We start from the raw sequence: 22,008 nt of genomic DNA, 5'->3' as shown, positions 1-22,008 counted from the left end.
TAGTGACAAGATGGTTTTGGGATGAAAATTGATTCTGACATTTGGAATAAGGGTCTACAATCAAAGGGATAAGAACATCAGTGAAGTTTATATCACTCATTGTCTCAAATAAAACCTGGGGAGCAAAAGACAAGGTGCCAATTTCAAAGAGAACGGTCTCAGCACATAGTCCTTCATGAATTAGATATGCCAATTTGTTGAAGGAATAATTTTTCCATACTGGGCTTGAAAATTAAGCCCAGTAAAATACATATATATATATATACTGGGCAATGTTCTTGAAAATTAACATTGGATGATTAAAAGGAAGTCCATAGAAAAGCAAGAAGAATTACCTGAGTTATACAAAACATAAAATCTCTGGTGTTTTCAAATACATAACTAGAAGGAAAGGACTACATTGATCTTCCTTATAAAATATAATATATTTGGGAGGGGCAGAAGGGAGAAGAAATGCTGTTTTGAGGCAGCCACTTCATGAATTGTGTTTCTCTCTTAGTGAGATGGGGGGAAGAATTTTACTTAGGAGCTCTGAAAGGTATTTCAGTTTTTCACAGCAGTTCCTCCAGTTTTCCACTGCTGAAGTCAGTTTTTAAGGACCAATTTGTTCTTTGTCCTCAACCTCAACCAGGCTACAGTGGTTTAAATAACAGTTACTCTTAATTTTATGGAGTTGCTCCTGATTTGCATCACTAAAAGTATGTTTAAAATTGGACCTGAGGATTAGTTGGTGTTTTGAAAAAGTTCTCATGGGTATGTAAGAGTTTCTTTTCTCTCCCTTTTCTCACCATGAGTATTACTCATTTGTTAGACTGAAGCTTTTCTTTAGGATTCAATGTTTTTGCCACAAAAAGAGAAAGTTCACTTTTAATGAATTTATTTTAAGACCTGGAAAATTATAAAGCATTTGTAATGTGGGAGGCATAAAAGGCTCATTATATTTTGAAATTCTTGTCTGACAATTCAGCCATATGATTTATTAATAGTTATCTTGTTGATGCTCTGAATTTTTAATAACATTATTTTCATTAATCTCTTCTTATGTAAATTAGGTCCACAGTCAAGTGTAGTTTTAAAAGGATGGATTTTTTTGCTTAATCATTTAATTATTTAAAGACGGCTGTAAAACCAAGAAAGGCACTTTCATTAAGCTGTCAGCATTATAGTAGATTCCTTGAGGAGGGCAGGACTTTTTTGTTCTGAAATAAGCTTGGGGCAATGCTGATAGACTGATAATGAAATGGGGTCATGAGCATGATGCCTATCACTGAAGTGAATTTGTGTAGTAAGATTTCAAGATCCAGATGCCAACCCTCAAGAGTTGTGCAGCTGTCTTTAGCAATAGCACCTCTTAGATTTGAGAATCGTGAAAACCAAAAATCAAAGAAATTTCATGAAGTTTGTCAGTATTCCTGTTGTGTTTTCAAAGGAGAGGCATCAGGTGCTGTTGTAGAAAACCATTTTAGTGTTTCTGAGGCTGGGCCTTTTTCTTTTCCTCCATGGCACACCTTGAGCCTGTCACACCTGCGCTGTGTTATTTGCTCAAAGAATTTTGCCAACTTCAGGCTTTCAGGGGAAATTTCAAGAGGAGATTTTTCCCCTTGCTCAGAAAAGGCCCCGTGGGTTGGTTTTCCCTGCACAGAAGGATCTTTTGGTGCACACAGGTGTACAGCAGCATGGAACGACTTTCCATCCACGAGGAGAGGAAGACTCCACCACCAACCAAGCGGAGCCTGAGCGAGGAGAAGGATGATCGGCTGGACAGCCTGGGGGGCTTGAAGAGCCGGGACCGCAGCTGGGTCATTGGCTCTCCCGAAATGTGAGTTCTGTGCAACTGCGTCTTCTGTTTTCCCACAGCAGCTAAAAAAGACCAGCCAAAACTTTCTATGACCAGTATTTGGTGAGGAGAGCTTCTTATGTTGTATTTCTACAAGAGAAGCCTGGGTTGAATAGCTAAAAGTGAATGTGTAGAACCTATACAGTCCTTAAATGTATCTAGTTAAGTACTAACATCTTCTAAATCTGTAGCAAATCCTTTTAATGAATTTAAAGATATTCTAACCTTAAGGGCAGATTTTGTATGTTACGTCAGACATGTACCCACATCAGTTTTTTTCTTAAATTAATGCAAATTCTGGTGTCGCCAGACTTTGACCTTTTGTTACAAAGTGGAGAAATTGTTAGGAAAGTTCAAGTTTCAAAAGTTCAGAATATGCCCGAAAAATCTTGTGCTCTAATAAAAAATGTCAGTAAAATATATGAATACCCACAGTTTGGATACCTGCCATGTTTCTGGCATTACTGAGAACTTACTTTATAAAAGGGATGTCTGTCATTTTGTGCAACCCTTGTAAAACCTTTACACTAATGTTGGGCATTAGAAAGAGCATAAAATGTGGTTCTGACCCAGCCTGTATGACTCCCTTTAAAATGTTTTGCAGATTGCACTCATAACTGAGGTGCACTTCATTTTGCATTAGGCCCTCCTGGTTTCTAATTTAGAGCAACTTCGAAAGAAAAAATTAACTAATTCCAAAAGGAACGTAGAGGACGATTTGCATTTTGCAATTGTGATTGTTTTTTTTAGTAATATTTAACAAACATGTTCATTGTACTATATTTTTCTTCGGGTTTATCCTTTCCTTTCCTAGAACAGCTGGAAATCTAACCTCAGGTGACGCCCCAAGCTTTTGTTGTTTTAACTTCCAGCGTTGTAGCTTGGCCACCAAACTTCACCGTAAATTGGTTTCAGAGCCACGTGAGCTGTGTCTGCGCCTTATTTTCACCCTTCCTAGTTGGTCATGCCCTGACTGACCCGGGCCCTGTCTGGTTCTGCCCCCAGCCTGCGCAAGCGCCTGTCCATGTCCGAGTCCTCGCACACGGAGAGCGACTCCAGCCCGCCGCTGACGGTGCGGCGCCGCTGCTCGGGGCTGCTGGACATGCCGCGCTTCGCCATCTCCGCCGAGGACGAGGGGGCCGCCCTCAAACGGCCCCAGTCCGAGGGGATGCTGCTGTGCACGGTGCAGGCGCGGGAGGGGCTGCCCCTGCCCATTCCAGAGCAGCCCGTGGAGCACGAGCCGCAGCTGGAAGGGGATGCTGGAGCCACCACCCCGTCCACGGCCGCCGGCAGCGCCTCAGCGCTGACAGGTACGTGTTGCGTGGGGGTGTCCTGCTCCCCGAGGAGGCCGTGTTGCCTTGCGGGGATGAACTCTCTAAAACTGGCTCTGGGTGTCGGGGGATGCGAGCGCCTCACGCTAAGTAGGGATTTTAGTGTAGTTTTGTGGATGTGCTTGCCTTTGAAATAATGCCAGTGGTTTCATCTCCTCAAAATTGTATCTCAGATTTCAGTCCTGCCACTTCAAATTGATTTAGGTCTTCTCATGTTGGAGATTCATATGATCTGTGCCTGCTGACAACCACTGGGTGCCTACCTGAGACTGCATTAATTTAAGCATTAATCAGAACAGATCACTGCTGAGTTGGAGCTGGAGAATGTGGGTGTCAGCCATACCAAAAGATCCCTGCTTCCCGTGGTTTTGCTCAAGAGTTTGGAGAGACTTAAAATATGCTGGAGAAGTGGGGCTTATGTCAGGGACACGCCACTTATTTTAACAGCCAAATACACCGAAATTCATCCAATTGTAGCTCAGAAAAGTGCAGCCTAAATTTAGTAGGGTGGCTCTTAGAAGTCAGTGTTTGATTTCTCAGCAACTTTGACTGTCCTGGGGCTTTTCTCCAGCTCTGGGCTGAGCTGAACCTTCCTATGGTGGTGCCCTGGGCTGCTGCAGTGCAGGACTGAGCTCTGGGTGCTGAAGTGTTCCCAGCTCCTGCCCCTTTCAGGGCTTTGGGAAGACAAGGGGGTGAAGCTGCCTGTTCTGAGAACAGAGTTCTGGGAACTACTATGAAGTAGTAAGGAAGGGGAAAAAAAGGAAGTTTGGAACAATGGAAGAAAGAGGGGAAGTTGAAATGAAGGTTGGCAAAAGAAAATTTGAGAAAGACAGCATAATTAGGGGAAGGAATAGATGTTAGGGTTGAATAACAAGAACTAACTGGGTAAGAAAAAAGGAAGAAGTTGCTGGGACAAACTGTGAGCAAGCAGGCAAAGCAATTGTGATGCATTGAGAATGGAGAGGAAAGGGGTACTACTGAGGAAGTAGTCAGAATGGCAGCAAGAATGGACAAGGTGGAGGGCACTGGGCAGATGTGATGGGGGACTGATAGCAGAAGGTGGAAATGCCCTCCAGAATAAAGCCAAAGAGTCCCACATATTACTATTCCTCTTCTGCAATCCAGTCTGTGAAATTCCTTCAAAACTGTCCCATTCCCCTTCATTGCCCACTCTCTCTAAAGAGGCCTGGTGCTGCCATCATGTAAAGAAGGGATGCAAGGGTAAAGGAAGGAAGCTGCCTCATACTTGCGTGGCAAAGGTGCCTTAAGTGAAACCTTGGGCTCTCAATTTCATGCTGAGCCTAGAAACATGCTATTAAAAATGGCAAGAACACTTCTATTGCTGATTTGAGTCTTTGCAGTGTGAGATTGGCAAAAATAAAGTTCTCCTGGGCAGCCTGCTCCCCTGAGCTCAATACATTAGAGCTGTCTTTGATCTAGTACATGGAATCCAGGGATACCAATGCTTCAGTGTCCTCAAGTCAGAGGCTTGAAAGCAGTTTAATTCCTGTCACTGTCTCAGACTGCTCCTCTAATTTATATGGCACCTTTTCCCATGCAGCCTCCAAATCTGGGTTCCTCATTGTCTGGGAACCTGATTTGAAACTCTGTGCCTCTTAAGTTTTGAACAAGATTCTGGTCCTGAGGTCTATGGGAATAATGCTTTGAATTTTTATTTTAATGATACTTCCTGCTTCACTTAGTATGCAGAACAGTGCTGCCCACTTAAATAACGATGATCAATGTTTTGTTCTGTCCTCATTGTGCAAAATGTGGCCCTTAGGCTTTATTTATTGCATGCTGCTTAAAATTTGCTTTTGAAGACAGAATGATTAATTTCCCTTGTGGAGTTGCTGTGATGCTCACCATTTTCATTTCTAAGCACCTTGTAAAATCTAATTACTGTATTTTCACAGTGCCCCTTTAAGGTATCACATGGGGGACTGAGGCACTGGCCTTGAGTACAGGACCCCCAACCCCCAGCATCTGCTGCTGTTACATGCCCAGTCTGATCTCCAAGATTACTTCACATTTTATATGTAATTGTAGCAGGTTTAGTAATTCAAGACTAAATTGCAATGGTGCACAGAAGGGGCCAAATTAAGGTTGTCTTTGCAATCCACATTTTTACTTTCCCTGACTTGAGTACCTTCGTATTCTCTTAAAGTGGATTTTCTATGTGCAACTCCAGTAGAACCTGGCTCTTCTATTACAGGCAGTTTTAACTTAAAGATTGACAGTTCTTGCTGGTTGTAAAAATTCAGTACTTTCTATAAACCCGTTTTCATCTGTGAACGATCCCATTGAAATGGTGTGCAGAAGTGCACCACGGCTTTAGGATTCATGGAACTGCCACTGAGCAATGTGATTTCATTAGCGAGCTTTTCCACAGAATAGAAGCTGCTAATTTTCTGTGTTCGGAATAACACCATTTCTGTAAATAAAAATTCAAGCCCTGGGGTTTCTTCTTAGGAAAATTTACTCTTGGACTTCATGTAAACATGACTTTGATTTAATGTATTTTGCCTGTAGGGGAATAGACTGTTAGGAATTCCCTGTGGTTCTAATCTGTTTTAATTTAAACTGTAGCTGGGAGCACTGCAGATTTCTCTGATCCACGAGCTCGCAGTAATAGCAATGAAGGCCCAGACTTTACCACTCCAAAAGCCATCAGCGATTTGGCAGTGCGGCGGGCACGACACAGGTTGCTCTCTGGGGAATCAGGGGAGAAACGTACCTCGAGACCTGTCAATAAAGTGATTAAATCAGCATCTGCTACTGCCTTGTCTCTCCTGATTCCCTCAGGTAAGAAATGCCTTGAGTGAGGCATTGTCAGAATCTGCAAGCACTAAACAAAAGGTCTGCAGACAGATCCTCCCCCTTCATTCTCCTGGAATAATGCTTTGGCAGGCAGGAGGGGAGAGAGCTAACTTTTACAATTGGATTAATATTTCCTGCTCACAGGTTGATGAGCACTGCTGTGCCATAGACAGGAGCTCTGTGTGTGTGGTCTGGCTGCAGCTTCTGCAAATGGCAGCTGGGCTCTGTCCTTTCCCTGGTGTTGTTTAAATTGACTCCTAGCTGGTCTCTAGACAATGGTGCAGCAAGGAGGTATAGAGACACAAAATTATTTTAACCCTCAACGTGCTTTTTTTTGGGGTCACATGCTAACTGTAGCGCTGTTTGGGAATTAAATGTGTCCAGTGCATTTATGCACCAGGAAGTTTCAGAAACTCCAGATAACTTTGAGATTGAGTGCTCAAGAACTGAACAGTGTAAGTAACTCAGTCAATGCTGAACTGCTCACCTTCTTGGCCCAGCTCTGTCTACAAGCAAAACCAGACCTTTACAATTCCCAGTGCCAGGTGAGCAGCTCATCCATTCACATGAGCTGTGACAGACTGGTTCAGCAGAAGTAGTTTCTTCCCACAGGGGTTTTTGTCCCTTTCCAGAGGATAAGATCATGCTGTATTTCCAGGGCTGTGCCTGTTTCTGCCTGGATGGGAGCAGGGAATGCAGCTGGGCCATGAGCAATGCCCACGTGTTCCTCCCAGCAGTGAGCTGGAGGCAGGAATGCACCTGCTTCTGGCAGCCTCGTGGTGATGCACATCACATTTCTTGTGCTTTGGGCATTGGTTGCTTTTTGAAGTATGAACTCCCTCATGCAGACCTCTAAAATGTGTATTTAATCACCCAACAAAGGTTTCTCCAGAGCTGCTCTCATCTGCCAGGTAAATATGTGCTGGGCAATTCAGCAGGTGTTTCTTAATGGATTAGAGATTACCTTCTACAGCTGCATTTAGTATTCCTGCTCTTTGGGTTTATTTTACTGATGTTGACCAGCTTCACTTTAAAATTAGAGTTGTGTATTTGCTTTGTACTTTAAAAAGTGGATGTTGTGGCACAAGCAAGCAGAGTCAGGTAGTTTATCTGGCAGCCCAGCCCATGGCTTTTCATTTGGGAAACTCACTCAAAAGTAACTTGTGATGTTGCTTTTCAGTAGCAAAGTCCCTGCAGTAGCTAATATTTTAGATATTTTTGCCCTTGTGAATTTAAAACACTATAAAAACTGCCTAGACATAGTTGTTATGATCACCTACTCATTCCTTTTGTGTTAATGCTAACTGATTTGGATTTATGTCAGCACCAAGGTGTAACTTGCACCAAGAGCTAGAGACATCTGATCTTCTGGAGGAGGATAATACATGATAACCTGGAAATGGGCTGTTGCAGGATTGTGCTTAGAGGAAATGCTCATGATGGGTTGTAAATCCTGGAAAAAGAAGTACAGAACACTGTGACCCAACCATAATTCTTTATGAGTAGAGCACTAAATGTACACCTCCAAATGTGCCTTTTTGGAAACTCTGCTATTTGTATTACAAAGCATGAATTAGTTGAAGCTGCAGACAGACTCAGCTCTGGTGAAGGCCACCAGCTTTAAGACCTTATTAGAAGATACGGTTTTGTGGCTGTTCTCTAACAAGAATTTTCTCTCTTTCGGAGGCCTGGTTTCCTAATTTTTGCCCACCTTTATGTCATCACTGTAGATCACCACACGTGTTCTCCATTGGCCAGTCCAATGTCACCTCATTCTCTCTCCTCCAACCCATCTTCGAGGGACTCCTCACCCAGCCGCGACTTTTCTCCTGCTATCGCAAACCTGAAACCACCAATCATCATCCATCGGGCTGGAAAGAAATACGGTTTCACTCTGCGCGCCATTCGCGTCTATATGGGTGACAGTGATATCTACACTGTGCATCACATGGTCTGGGTAGGTCTCTGCTTTTCTGGAAACAGCACCCTCGGGGCCACAAATCTAGCCATGGGTGTGGGGTTTATCTTTAGAGATTGTGTTTTGCCACCTTGTTTTCTCTCTCCTTAATCACACCTAATGTTATCTTTTTGATGGGGGGAACCCTAGGTAAATAAATAACAGCATTTTGGGTTTTCCAATAGTTTTAAAGCCCATCACAGAACCACAGCAACCTTTCTTTCCTTCTTTTTTCCCTGGTTACATGAATCCACCTTTCACCTGCAGCACATCCTTTAAAGCATGTTTCTGTGTACATACCCTCTTTCTCTTTATTGGGGTTGTTGCATGAGGGCCCATTAGAGTTAATTTATTCAGGCTTGTGTTAGTGATTATAACCTGCTTCTGATCAGTTCAGTCTGCTGGGGTTTTCCAAGCAGTCGCTTGGAATTGATTACAAGCCTTAAAGCATCGCTGCTGCTATGCTGATTGCCATGGGATTTAGCTCTTGGCTTAGTTGTGAGCCGTGCTAAAAGGTCTGGTTTCCATGTCTGTATCGCTTCCTTCCCACTGCTGCTGGTACTTGATCTCTGTGTTCCTTTTGTGTTAGTGTAGATGACTTCTAGGAGTGATCCATTCCCTGAGGCAGTGTTGTTAGGATTGTGTAGGTAGGGAGAATGCAGCCAGGGTAAAGGTGATTACTTCTTTTCCTTGCACTTCTGTGTCCATTAGATAATACGGACTTCACACCCTTTGGTCCTTATTTAACACTCATTCTGAGAGAAACAATCTGAAACTGGATTTTTGCCTTGCCCCTCCCTCGCTCTTCTTGAACAATGCTGAGTTTATTAAGAGACTCATTTGGAATCTTTCCTGGCTAGAGGGAGAGATGTGCATTCCCCTGCACATCTGTCTCCTCATGGTGAAGGAGGCTTACATTCCTGACCAGGAACAGGGGAAAGGCAGTGTGTTCACAGGGGGAAAGTCTGATCTTGGACAGGTTAATAAAGGATGGAAAGTAGAAAAAGAAACTCTGTTTGGGACGAAATGCAATATTTTGGCACCTTAAGCACATGGCAGAGTCTTCCTTAGAAGTCTGTTGGCCACCTTGGGTTCCAGCATGTACATGGAAGGATGCTGGATTTGGGATGGCAAAGAAATTGAAAGAGGCTGAATGTTTATCTAGAAATCAAGAGCATCTGGGTAACATTCCTAAGTGGTGTAAAACTTTTGGAAGTGTGTAAAGCCTTTTGCTTTGGGTAGAGCTGGCCTCTCAATCAGCTTAACCATCCTGGCTGCCTTGGATTGGGATAAGACTGGAGGGATGCTGGGGAGGAGTGGAAGAGCGCAGGGTTTTGTGCTTGGCCGTGCCAGGGGTGATTTCTTTCCACCTTCTTAGAAGCAGCTGGCACTGGCTGTGGCAGGAAGTGACAGGGATGGGCTTTGAGTCCCATCTGGGCCAATGGCCTTGCACATTCCCCTTCTCAAACCAGTCACCCCTTGTTGTTGGCAGCACGTGGAGGAAGGGGGTCCAGCAAACGAAGCCGGTCTGCGGGAAGGGGACCTGATCACCCACGTCAACGGGGAGCCTGTGCACGGGCTGGTGCACACTGAAGTGGTGGAGCTGATTCTGAAGGTAGGGGCTCAGCGCTGTTACATTTTGGAAAACATGAGCAGCTTGTTTAAATTGTATGTAATTGGCAATGTTTGAAGTACAAGTGTGCACACAGCACCTGGTGGTGTTTAAGAGCAGCTTTGTACTGGTTGGTGTTGAAATTAGCCAGTTAAATGACTTGCATTTGATACCTCTCTGAGCAGAATCAGTTTACAGAAAAAAAACCCTGAAGTTCTGGACTGTTCCAAGAAACAGACATCTTTGGGATTGCAAATAGAGAAGCAGTCAGGATTATTATTTTTTTAACATGAGTGAGACAAGCCATGCTCTGTGTTGCAGATTCATCATGATAGATGCCTGATATGCTCACATCTGCCATCAGTCAGAGCACTGGGAATAGGATTGGTGACAGAATATCACTTTGTTCAAGTTTCCAAGTATTACAAGTATTAAATTGAGTCATTTGGGATCTCAATGGGAGAGGTCAGATGCTGTGTACTGCCTGCTCTGGGAAGCTTTACCTACCAGCTGGGGTCTGAGCTAATCATTTGTGAAAGCCTGACTAACGAGGGCTCTCTCTCAGCAATTCCTTAATAAATGATAGGTGGAAATGCTGAGGGGAAAAATGGAGTTTGACAAAGGATTACAAAATGGCAGACAGCAATAAACTAGCAGCCTACCTGCTTTGCCTGCAGATCTGCTTCAAATAACCATGTTTTAAGCAATGTCTCTTTGTCTTGTGTCTGACAGAGTGGAAATAAAGTGTCCATCTCCACCACACCATTTGAGAACACATCCATCAAAGTTGGTCCAGCTCGAAAAGCCAGCTACAAATCCAAGATGGCTCGTAGGAACAAGAAGAGCAAAACAAAGGATGGCCAGGAAAGGTTTGTTATGATGTTTCTCTGTTAAAATTAAAGAGTAACCAAGATAATGATAGAGATCCTTAGAGAGATCTTGTCAAATCCATTTGCAGATAACATTTATCAGCAGATATGTCCTTCAGTTCTTCCTTTCTTCCTTTTTTTTCTCTTTTACTGTGACAAAAAATTGACTGAAATATGCTAGTAAAGCTAAATAAATCATTTGGGCTTGTAAACACCTTTTGAATGCTCTTCCCCAGTAAGAAGAAGAGTTCTCTGTTGAGGAAGATCACTAAACAAGCATCGCTGCTTCACACCAGCCGGAGTTTGTCGTCCCTGAACCGGTCTCTGTCATCTGGAGAAAGTGTGCCTGGCTCTCCAACTCACAACCTGTCTCCTCGGTCACCAACCCAGAGCTACAGATCCACTCCAGAGTCTGTACACTCAGGTAAAAAAAATAGATGTGAAACAAAACAAAACTAAGCCAAAAAATCCAGTCAAACAAGAAAGGAAAATTTTGGAGGAGACTTTTGCTGGTTGATTAATTTTGGAAATAAAATACACAGCAGCAGGTAGTAGGTCTCTTTGAGAAGCAAATGACCGTGGTGATGTTGATTACCTTAAGGAAGGATGTGTTCTTTTTCATTGATTCATTTAAAAAATGAAAATCCATACATCCTTTTAAGAATGCACCTGCTGTACTACAGCATCCTTCCACTTTGATGAAGTTGTGTGTTGTAAGTCGCAATCTTTTCATAGTAGTTTGACACATTTTCTGTGTTCAGAGAAAAGAAATCAAAACAGTGTGGCAAAGTCATATTTGAAAATTGAATCAGCTGCTGGAATAAAGAGATTTGCATCCATAGAATAGCAATGAAACACGTGGTTTGTCTGATCAAAGGGGTTTTTTTCTAGAAAAGTGTTCTCATAGCTGAGTGTTTCTTACTATGCTCTGGTGTTGGGTGCTAATGATGTGAATTTCCATTAGAAGGCTGGCAATGTTGCCTTCAATATCACTGATGTGCTTTGGAGTAACATGGCATTGTGACTTGACTTATTTTCAATAACTTGTTTTAATGGCCAAATATGTATTAATCTTCTTGGTATTTTTTTCTTTGTTCTTTTTTTTCTTTTCTTTTAAGTTGGTGGCAATTCTTCTCAGAGCAGCTCTCCCAGTTCCAGTGTTCCCAATTCTCCAGCCAGCTCTGGACACATCCGACCCAGCTCTCTGCACGGCCTAGCACCAAAGCTGCAGAGGCAGTACAGGTCTCCAAGGCGTAAATCTGCAGGAAATATCCCTCTGTCCCCCCTGGCTCACACTCCATCACCAACCCCACAGTCCACGTCACCGCAGCGCTCCCCATCTCCTTTGCCAGGACACTCAATTGGCAGCTCCAGTATTATCCAGTCTTTCCCAGTAAAACTACACTCCTCTCCACCACTGGTGAGACAAATTTCTCGCCCCAAAAGTGCCGAGCCCCCTCGGTCCCCTTTGCTGAAGAGAGTGCAGTCGGCCGAGAAGCTGGCTGCCTCTCTGTCCTCCTCTGAGAAGAAGCTGGGCTCCTCACGGAAGCACAGCTTGGACATCTCCCACTCTGAGTTCAAGAAGGAGATGTTACAGCGGGATCCCAGCCTCCAGAGCCTACAGGAATCTGCCAACGAAACAACAGGCGGCAAACTGGGGCTGGCAGAAAAGGGGATGCTGCAGAAGCCGGGCTCACGGAAGCTGGGTGCCATTCGGCAGGACAGGGTGGAGAGGAGGGAGTCTCTGCAAAAGCAGGAGGCCATCAGGGAAGTAGATTCTTCTGAAGATGAAACAGATGATGGTTCGGAAGATAGTCAGGATGGGAGAAGACTGGACAAGCCCTGTGGCAATGGAGACCAAGGCTCAGATTCTTTTAATGAGGATAATAAGTTTTCATCTAAATTGGAGAGCAAGGATAGTATTGAAGATGATGCCTTTCTACCTGAAGAGCCAAAAGGTACAGAAGATTTGCAGAAAGGAAATACTCAACAAGCAAAGCCTGTTTCAGAGCCACTGCAAATCAGTGTGCACCCCTCCCCACCAGAGCTCCCCTCAAGAACTTCTCCAGAAAAACTAGGTAATTCAGAAAAGCCATTCCTAAAATCAGAAACAACTGCAAAGGAGCATAAATTGCCAGAAAACAAAACTTTGGAGTGTTTTGGTCCAAAAGACAGGTCTTCTGAAGCAATCAAAGATCTTGGGAGAACTCCAAGTACTCAAAAACCAGTAGATCTCACAGAACATATGCAGTGCCCATCTATCAAACTCCTGGAACTTGAAGAAGGTGATTCTTCTGGGGCCTCCTGTGGTAAACTTGACTTGAAAGAGCCTGTGCTAACAGAAAGCAGTCAGAAAAAACAGGATTCCAAACCTCTGCTGGCACTTTCCTCATGGTGCACAGCAAACACGAGCACTCCTGTCACGGTGAGCCCCCCAGACCGCGGTGAGAAGGGTCTCAAGGAGATGCCTCAGCCTGTGGAACAGCACAGCTCCTCATTTCTGTCTCCTGGGAACACCAGTGAAACATCCCAAAGAAGTCCTAGCCCTGACAAGCAGCAGCCCAGCTCATCCCAGGCAGAGGGTGCTTTGACCTCCAGCAAAACCAGCCCAGCAGGAGCCATGGTGTCCTCCCCTCTCCTCATCCCCGGTGCCATCGAGCGCGCGCTCTCCGTGTCCCAGCTGGTGCCCCTGGCCCAGAGCGTCTTGGGCCCTTTGAAGCTCAGTATGTCTGGCTCTGGAGAGGTGGAAACAAGAAAGGATTTGAGTGCCTCCTCTAAAGAGGAGAGAGATTTGAAACAAAAAAGGCAGGAAATTTCAGAAGTAGGAGAATGTCAAGAGAAAGCCAAACCCTCTAGCACAGATGGTCTGACCACGAGGAGTGGGTCCTGTGCAGAGTCCTCACACCCAGCAAAGCCCTGGGAGGCAGTGTGTCCCGTGGGGGCCAACAAGGAGGCAACATGTCCTGTGGTGGTCAAAAAGGAGGCACTTTTTTGCAGTGCTAAAGCGTCTGAGGCATTGGCAGGGAGCTGCAAAATCACTCCATCAAAAGAGCTGTCTCATGCTCTTGGACAAGTAGCTCTGAGAGCATCTCCTCTGCCAGATGGCAGCACGAGGCCCTGTAAAGAAGGGACTCTGGCACAAGCAAAAAGCAAAGAGGTTGGAAATCAGTTAAAAATACAAGACTTTCCCCCGTCACATGATGATGCTGTAAAGAAAACATAGCAGCATTGCTGGTACTCATGGACTGGAGTGTTCTACATTCAAATTAGAGACTGCATGTTTGAATTTTGTAATATACACTAATATAAAATAGAACTTGTGTACATCTATTTTTGGGAGGGTTTTTTTCATACTGTTTTTTGTGTTTTTTTCATCCTTGCTATTCTATTTTTGTACACAGTAGTGCTTGCTGTTTGAGGTCTCTTTAGAACAGGGTATCTTTAAAGCAGGGCTTAAGAAACACTTTAGTTTCTTTTTTTTTTCCTTACATGCCTTTTATTTTACCTGAGTTGAGGGCCTGATGTGCTTTTCCCTCTAATTCTGCATTCATTTGACATCCCAAAAATTCTGTGTGCAAAAAAGGCAGCTTATTTTTAAATTTCTGCTTTTCAACATTCTCTTTGAAATTCCATTGAAATTCACAAATGTCAAGTTTTTGCTCCAGTTTTACAATCTGATGTCCCTTGACAAGAATAAGAACTCTTGTCTGCAAGTTATTCTGAAACTACAGACCTGCTTTGGTGCAAGTAAAACCTCTTTTTCACCATGTGTCTTCACAGTCCTGTGTCCTTAGAAGATGTGGAGACAAAGGATTTGGTTTGGAGAGACTGGACAGAGAGAGAGCTCTGTCTTTTCTTTAAAACAAGAAAATAATCATTCCTCTCTTTCAATGGAATTATCAGAAAGAGAAATCTCCAATACGTAAGCTGGCTTTTTTGGGGATTGTTTTTACTTATCTATATGGGACACATAGCAACTTTTCCCTCTGTTTTTAAAATTTTAGTGATGTTTTATCTTTCTTTCTCTGACGTCAATTCATACCCTGCCTCAGAGTAAGCGACCCCAGGAAGGGGTGCCTGTAGGTTGGTTTTAAAGTAGAAAATTTGTAGTTGCGTATTCTCCAGTGTGTCTGGCAAAGTTATCTCAATGAAAAACGACCTTTGGAGACTTTTCCTTCTCTTGGTGAGTCTAAATAGGTAGGGATTTTAAGGTGTCCCTTAACATTTCTGAACTGGGGCTTGGGAAACTTGCTGAGTTTTCTGAATCTGCCCATTTTAAAAACAAACCTATGAAGAGTTCAGACTCCTCAAGTTCTGTGGTCAAGCTGCAAGCAGACTTCAAAACACACGTGATATTTACAGATTTCAGCTTTAATAGCTAGATCATTTCCACTGCTGCATTAAAAGCTTACTCTTTGCTCCTAGGTTTAGACATCGCTTTGCTCTAAGTGTGACCGACTCTGGGTGACAGTGCTCCTTGCTGAGGACTAGACCAATAATAATGCACCAATAAATGTGTCGAGTGATGGTACCTGTAGCACTGTAAGCCATTTCTTCATCCAGTTCAAGGTTCCTCTCAATGAACACTCCCATCATTTGTCCCAGATTGTGCTCAGCTTGTATCCTAGTCTTGTCTGAGTGGATCTCCCTGTGGATCACCCATGAGGGATAGTTCCCTGCTCACTGGCTTACTCTGTTAGAAGCAGAATGACTGTGCCACAGTATTCCAGGCTAAAATGCATCTCTGTTGGTCTGATTTCCTTACATTGCTGCTTCCTTCACTGTCTTGGCTTTCTCTGAACTTGAAGTTTTGATTAGCTTCCCCTAAATGCAATATCTTTATTATATAGGAATATATTGTCTCCTTCTCTTTCAATCTGATTTCAGTACAACCCACAACTTGAAAAAAATCTCTGGAATTTCACTCTGTTTCTTTCTGTGTAGCAGTTGATTCTCCCCATTATATACTTGATTTTGGCTGCTTGGATTTCATTTCTGGACCAAGTTTTGGTTTGGTTTGAGCTTTTTTTTTTAACATGTTTAAATGAGTGTTTACTCTGTGTGTCAGTGTGAACATGTATGGTGTTGCTACTACACTAACCAAAGCCTCAATGCTCCCAGGTAACACCTTAATAAACCTATCTGTGGTGGTATTGAGAGCAGAGCCTTCTGTGCTGTCTCTCTGCTCTTTTCCCTGGAATTCATAGGCTGCTCGTATACACTTGGTTTGCAATTACAAACCACAGGATTTCCACTGCCTTGTCAGGGTCCTGGGTGTCTCCAGCCTCTCCAAGTGCTCTTGCTGGTGAGCGTCATTCAGGGCTGATTTAGAGCAATAGCAAGTAAGGAACAGACTTGGCAGGATCTGGTACTTGCCTGGCTGATTTTCTCCCTGGTGGGTTGATCTACTAAAACTGTTGAGAAACAGTGCAGGATATTATGGCACGGACAGGAATAGTGAAAAGTGGATTTGGCATCCTGAGTCTGCAGTAATTACAAAGACAAGCCTCCTTGACAAGCTGATCTCCTGAGAGCACCTGACCTTGGCGAGATGGAAGTGTCTGTGTAAATTAAGGAGCTATGTGAGAATGTGGTCTGACCTGGCTGTTTCATGGGTGGCAGGTCCCCCTTTTCCTTCTATGTTTAAAAAACGTGAGGAGGAGACTGGCCACTGCTCGTAGGAGGTGAGGACACGGTGTGAGCCAGGCTGGGTAACCTGGTTCATCCCCACGGGCAGGGGTGGCACCCTCGGACGGTACCAGCTGTAAGCTGCTGACTCCCTGCCTTTGCAGCCACTGCTTCCTGTGCTGAATTGCAGAATTATCATTTCCTAGGCATAAAGGAGGAGTGAAAACCCTTGCTATGTCACAGCTTTAGCTGCTTTTGCCTGTGTTGGCCAAAGAAAAGGTGAGGTATGTGTTTGTTGCCTCTTTTGTAGCTACGGTACAGAGAGTGGTCAGTGCAATTAAAAGTCCCTGTTTTTTTGGAAGCCAAAGCCAAACAGCATTGCCAGGAAAGCATTCTAGCAAAGCCCTGTATCTCCTGCTCTTGGTCAGTCCTGCAGTTTCCCTCAGTGTGCCAGGTGCCCCATCATCCCTGTTCTACCTGCTGTCAAATGTACACAGCGCACTTTAGCAGAAAGTTTGGGCAAAAAGACTTTTCCTCTTAAATTTTGATAATAAGCCAGGTAGATACACCAAGACTTATTCCTTGCTCTGCTATAAACTCCTTAAATACCTTCTCAAAGAAAAGCTTGCAGAAGGTGTTGGGAAGGAACAGGAAGCTGGAAAAGCTGTGTCTGAGCTGTGTCGGCTCGGCCCCGCGGTGCCCGAGGGAAGCCCCGGCCAGCACAGCCCCAGGTGGGAGTCACGAGCGTGAGGTGTGTGTTTGTGAATGAGCCGTGCATGTCACCATCCAAATATGCTGCTTTCCTGCTTTGTTTCCCTCTTCCCTTCTGTCAGCTTGGATGTGTCTCCTGCTCCTCGCCCGCGTTGGGATGGCGGCACCTCAGCTCCTCTCTGCTCCTGCATCCAGCTGCTGCATCCCTGCCCCGTGCCTCAGTGTTACTTTTCCCTTTGTCTCTTACTGTTGCAAACTAAGAGAAATGGATGATATTTATTGTAAATATTAGACTTTAGCGTTGTACTGGCCACTCCTGGGTCTGAATGTTGGAGGCCTTTGGCTGCTGCTGTACTAAAGAGCGCTTGTGGGGGAAGGGGTAGGAGTGACCTGTGGGTTTGTTTGCCACACTTGCATTAAGGTGTGATTTGGAGTATTTTTGTTTTGTTTTGTTTTTCTTCCGAAGAGGGGAGGATAAAGTCTTTCTCTGGTTTTCTCTTGCTGGATGTGAAGGATAATTCTGTACTTCTAGTAGAAGATTTGACAGAAGTGTGTGTTTACGTTGTGTTCGATTACCATATCCAGGTGGCTGTGAGAGCACCTCCTGCGCTGGGCTCTGCCAAGCCGTGTCACTCAGCACTTAGCTAGATAAGAGAAAGTGTGGAATTTCTGTGTTTTTAGAAACTTGAACAATTGCCACATAATAGCGGTGCAATAATTTTTATTCATGTTGTACCTGCATGTCGATGTTCAAATCCTCCTCCAAAATAAATAATTTTTTTTTTTTTACATAAATCCAAACTCGTGTTTGTCTCTTGGTTGGTCTCCCCTCAGTTTCCCATAGTGCTGGAGGTGGCTGTGCTCCCAAGCAGCTGCTTGATGGGGCAGAAAATGGCCTGTGGAGTGTCTGGGTACAGGAGTAACTCTGCCAGGCTGTTTAGGATTTTCTGCTCCACAGGACAGGTGTGTGGCTAAGCCAGAGCTTTCCACTCTGAAACGTCCTCCACCGAGTCTGCAAGTTTATAGTTTTTGTGTCCCTGCTAATGCAGGGTCCTGATGGTAAAAACATGTAAGGGGTAAAAGGAGTAAAAACCTGTCAGATGTGAAACTTGGCTGAGGAAGAAGAGGATGTGACTGGCCACAACTGTACAGTGTCTGATGGGTTCAGGAATTAGATGCACAATAAAATCTGAAGGCCAGGGGCTTGGCATGGGCTTGGATTAGCCATGGGGCAAGAGCCAGCAGGTGCTACACGGCCCCTTTTTCACCCACTTATTTAGGCATCCTTGATGCTGCACCACCCAAAACCTTTCCAGAAACAGATCTTTGCTTTTAACATCTGCAGGTGTGTGCCCTCCACACGGAAAAGCCTTCAAAGGCTATTCCTGTCCTTGGAAATAGAGCTGGGGAGACGTTCGTGTCTGGGGGGATTGGACTAATCCTCATTCGCTGCTGCCAAGGATGCTCAAAATATCCCGTGTCTCCGTGCTCCGGAGAAGCTGCGGAGCAGGAATCGGGCTCGGTCCGCCGGGGATTTGCGGTGCCTCCGCCGGCAGCCGCTCGCTGGGCGTCATCGCTGACGTGCGCCCGTGGAAGGGAGATGCTGCTGCCCACGCCGAGGGGACCGTGCTGCCCAGACCGGGAATAACCCGCCTGGCTGCCGTGGCACGGCTCCCTGCTCCCGGCTCCCGGCTCCCTGCTCCCGGTTCCCTTCTCCCTGCTCCCTGCTCCCTGCTCCCTTCTCCCTGCTCCCTGCTCCCTGCTCCCTGCTCCCTTCTCCCTGCTCCCTGCTCCCTTCTCCCTGCTCCCTGCTCCCTGCTCCCGGCTCCCTGCTCCCTGCTCCCTTCTCCCTGCTCCCTGCTCCCTTCTCCCTGCTCCCTGCTCCCGGCTCCCTTCTCCCTTCTCCCTTCTCCCTGCTCCCTGCTCCCTGCTCCCTGCTCCCTGCTCCCTGCTCCCTGCTCCCTTCTCCCTTCTCCCTTCTCCCTTCTCCCTTCTCCCTGCTCCCTGCTCCCTGCTCCCTGCTCCCTGCTCCCTTCTCCCTGCTCCCTGCTCCCTTCTCCCTGCTCCCGGCTCCCTGCTCCCTGCTCCCTTCTCCCTGCTCCCGGCTCCCTGCTCCCTTCTCCCTGCTCCCTGCTCCCGGCTCCCTGCTCCCTTCTCCCTTCTCCCTTCTCCCTTCTCCCTTCTCCCTTCTCCCTGCTCCCTGCTCCCGGCTCCCTGCTCCCTGCGGGCACCGGCCGTGCAGCAAGGACCGGCCCTGCCCCGCAGCCCAAATCCCGAGCATCATCTCCAGCAGCGCAGGCTGCTGAAGGTGGGAGCATCGCTCTGCATGAGCAGAGTTCGGTGCAAGGGCTTTTCAAATTACATTTTCATGGAATCAGCGATATTTTTTTCCTTTTTTAAGGCTCACTAGCTGGAGTTTAATTAGGGTTATTTTAATGGCTGCAGCCCTCCTGTAGAGGCTTCCCCAGCCAGGAATAAGTAACTCTCAGTCCACAACAGTTTATTCTTCCAGAGGATTAAGCCACAACAACTATGGGCCATTTTTTCCTCCACAGTGATGGCACGGAAGCGGCAGCCCAGTGCACTTTGGTGCCCACTTGCCAATGCCAAGATTTGACTCCTTCCCACAGGATCAGAGGGCGGGGGTGAATCTCTGGGGAAAGTCCCACTGCCAGCAGCCTGTCCTTCTGCCTGCAGTTAACCTGGAATCTTGCAGATAGGAACTGGGGGAAAGCCAGAGCATCCTGCACAGGTGCACTGTTGGTCAGAGCACGGTGCTGATGGGTTTGATCCCTGTATGGGCCATTCACTTAACAACACTCATGGTCCTTGTGGATCCCTTCCAACTCGGAATATTCTGTGATTCTGTAGACAATCTGCCCTGAATGGAAGCCACAGCTGGAATTGCTGCTGGATGCACTGGGGACTCGGGAGGAATCTGGGGCCCCTCAAATGTTGCACCCCACATTGCTGCCTGTTCCCGTGTGGATCCAGGCAGTGAGTGCAGGGGCTGAGCTCTGGGGGAATGTGTGGGTTTAAGTCTTCCTGTCTGCCTCTGCTCTTGCAGCCTCATTCCCTGTGACCATGGGAGCACCCAGGGCTGGCCTGCAGCCACCCCCTCTCCAGCCTCCATCATGTGCCAGTGGGCTTTATATTTTAAACACTGATTAGGGCTGACCTCATATTTCAGAGCTTACTTCATAGTCACTAATGAGGGATTAGGAATGTTAAGCTAATTAGCAATCAGCAAACGAGGGCTCAGTCAGTCTTCTCAGCCTGACACGCTGTCAGTGAACGAGTTATTTGATGATTATCGTAAACCTGCTCAAAGGGGCTGCCTAATTCTGATGGGCAGCAGGGAACCAGGGCGAGCCCAGGTGATGGGAGCTCACAACCTCACACAGCCCTGGCCACTCTCCACAGACTGGAGGGTGCAGGACACCTGCTCCTGCAGTCCAAGGAAAGAAACTGCCGTGGGATTTTTTTTTTTCCATCTCAGATTTATTGAGAAATGGTCCAACCTTCCCAGCCTCACTGTTTTGGGAGAGGCTTTACCTGATGGGCCACCTAAGAAGAAATTTGGCCACCCCTGGATGTTGTTTAGCTCCAAAAATAGCCTCAAACCAAACCTTCCCTGCTGGGAAGCCTCCTCCCAGGCCAGCCAGAGCAGACTGACTTTCAGCTGGGTTTCAACTCCCTGAATCATTATCCCATTATTTTGATTTTCTCCCACACCCTACCCTCCACTCCATGAGGGAAGCAGGGCAGCCAGGAGGTATGGTGGGGTGGGGGCTGAGAGGGTAGCAGAGACCTGATCAATATTTCACTCTGGAAAGGGGAAAAAACCCCTCACCCCCAAATATAAAACCCCAGAGCACTTGTGGGGATGAAGCAAAGGGGGAAATGAATGGGACTAATGGGCTGTCCTGGCCCAGGAGGGATGCAGGAATGCTGGGCACTGTCCTTCTCTGCTCTTTTCAGGGTATTTAAGGCCCAAGGAAGTTCCACACCCACTGATGGCCCAGGTGGATGGGATGCTCAGCCAAGTGCCAAGGAGACAGTCCAGCTGTGCTGAGGGGCAGGATTGGAGAGAAAGAAGGTATGGGAACCAGTGGCATTGCTGCCAGGCCAGTGCCACTGCAGAGGGATGGGTCTCTGAGAATGAGGGAGCTGCCTCTGCCCTGGGCACAGCTGTGCTTTTTGCTGGGTGATTCCAAAAAGGGCCAATTTCAGCTCCTGGAGCTGGGGGTGTGGGTAGTGGCAAAGGCTGGATGGATCTGGGGCAAGGACTGAGCAGGGATGCTCCTATTGCTTCCTGAAACCCATTTTCCTGCCTTTCTAGGGGAAAATTAATTCTTTCTCTTCCTTTGCAGCCAGCTTGGACAGAGGTTTCTCCCTGCCGGGGGCTCAGCATCGTCCAGGACATGTGGCTGTGACCTCCTTGCTGCTGGGGCTGGATCCATCCCGCCTTGCGTCCGTGCCCTTCCCCATGTGCCACCCCAGCCTGGCAGACTGGGAGCTAAAAATAAGTGAAATGCAGGGGATAACCGGGTGCCTAAATATATCCCTTCTTTAATTAGCAGCAGGCGACTGCCTCGCAGTCACGTCCGTCTGCCGCCGTGCCGCGCCGCGTCAGGGGCTCCCCGAGCGCTCCTGCGCCCGGCACGGAGCATCCTCTGGCCCGGCTGAGCCAGGCTGCAGGAATGGCCCGGCCTGGCAGGCTGGCACGGCACAGGGCTGAACGCAGGGTCAGGAGGGTCAGGGCTTCGTGCTGCCGGTGCTGAGCTGTGCGGGATGGAGGACGGGGTGAGGCAGGAACGGCGATGCCCTGGGTTGGGAATCCCTCTGGCTGTGGGATGCTCTCCCATGGCGCTGCCTGGGGAGCTGCTCTGCGCAGGGCTGGGGCTGAACTCGGCGGGGTCAGGCTGGGAGAGCTCCCTCCTTCCCCGGATCTCACTGGGAGCATCCCTGACTCTCCCTGGGGTTTGCCCAAGGCAGTGGGTCAGGCAGGATTTGACCCATCGCTGCTTCTTTCAGCTCCGTGGTCCTTCAGGGCCTTGGAAGTTGGAGTTGCACCACAGCTGCTGGTTTTGGCATCTTTTTCTGTTTCTAATACAGACACATCAATAACTCCTTCTGGTTTGCCCCCTTGCAAGGCCACTGGATGCTATCAGGAAGGATGAGCAAATTCTATGGGCCCCGTGGCTGCAAACTCCCCTCTGGTCAGTAGCTCTTCTTTCCTA

The 22,008-nt window shown here is 46.7% G+C and overlaps 1 protein-coding gene across 19 annotated transcripts in view; it reads left to right on the top strand.

Annotated features, from left to right (window-relative positions):
* MAST2 (microtubule associated serine/threonine kinase 2) overlaps positions 1–17,552 on the top strand; it is a 203,705-nt gene extending 186,153 nt beyond the window's left edge. For all 19 annotated transcript variants that reach the window (XM_085585688.1, XM_085585687.1, XM_085585686.1 and 16 more), the window contains 8 exons: positions 1,665–1,819; positions 2,843–3,147; positions 5,758–5,973; positions 7,719–7,945; positions 9,438–9,560; positions 10,290–10,426; positions 10,663–10,850; positions 11,545–17,552. In XM_085585688.1, the coding sequence (XP_085441814.1) occupies positions 1,665–1,819; positions 2,843–3,147; positions 5,758–5,973; positions 7,719–7,945; positions 9,438–9,560; positions 10,290–10,426; positions 10,663–10,850; positions 11,545–13,649 (3,456 nt within the window). In that variant the 3' untranslated portion in view covers positions 13,650–17,552. The remainder of the gene's footprint in view (positions 1–1,664; positions 1,820–2,842; positions 3,148–5,757; positions 5,974–7,718; positions 7,946–9,437; positions 9,561–10,289; positions 10,427–10,662; positions 10,851–11,544) is intronic.
* The last annotated feature ends 4,456 nt before the right edge of the window (positions 17,553–22,008 follow it).

This window comes from Lonchura striata, chromosome 8 (assembly GCF_050655825.1).
Source record: "Lonchura striata isolate lonStrDom1 chromosome 8, ASM5065582v1, whole genome shotgun sequence".
NCBI lineage: Eukaryota > Metazoa > Chordata > Aves > Passeriformes > Estrildidae > Lonchura > Lonchura striata.
Note: the sequence above shows the minus strand (reverse complement) of the source record. Positions and strands in the feature narration are given on the sequence as shown.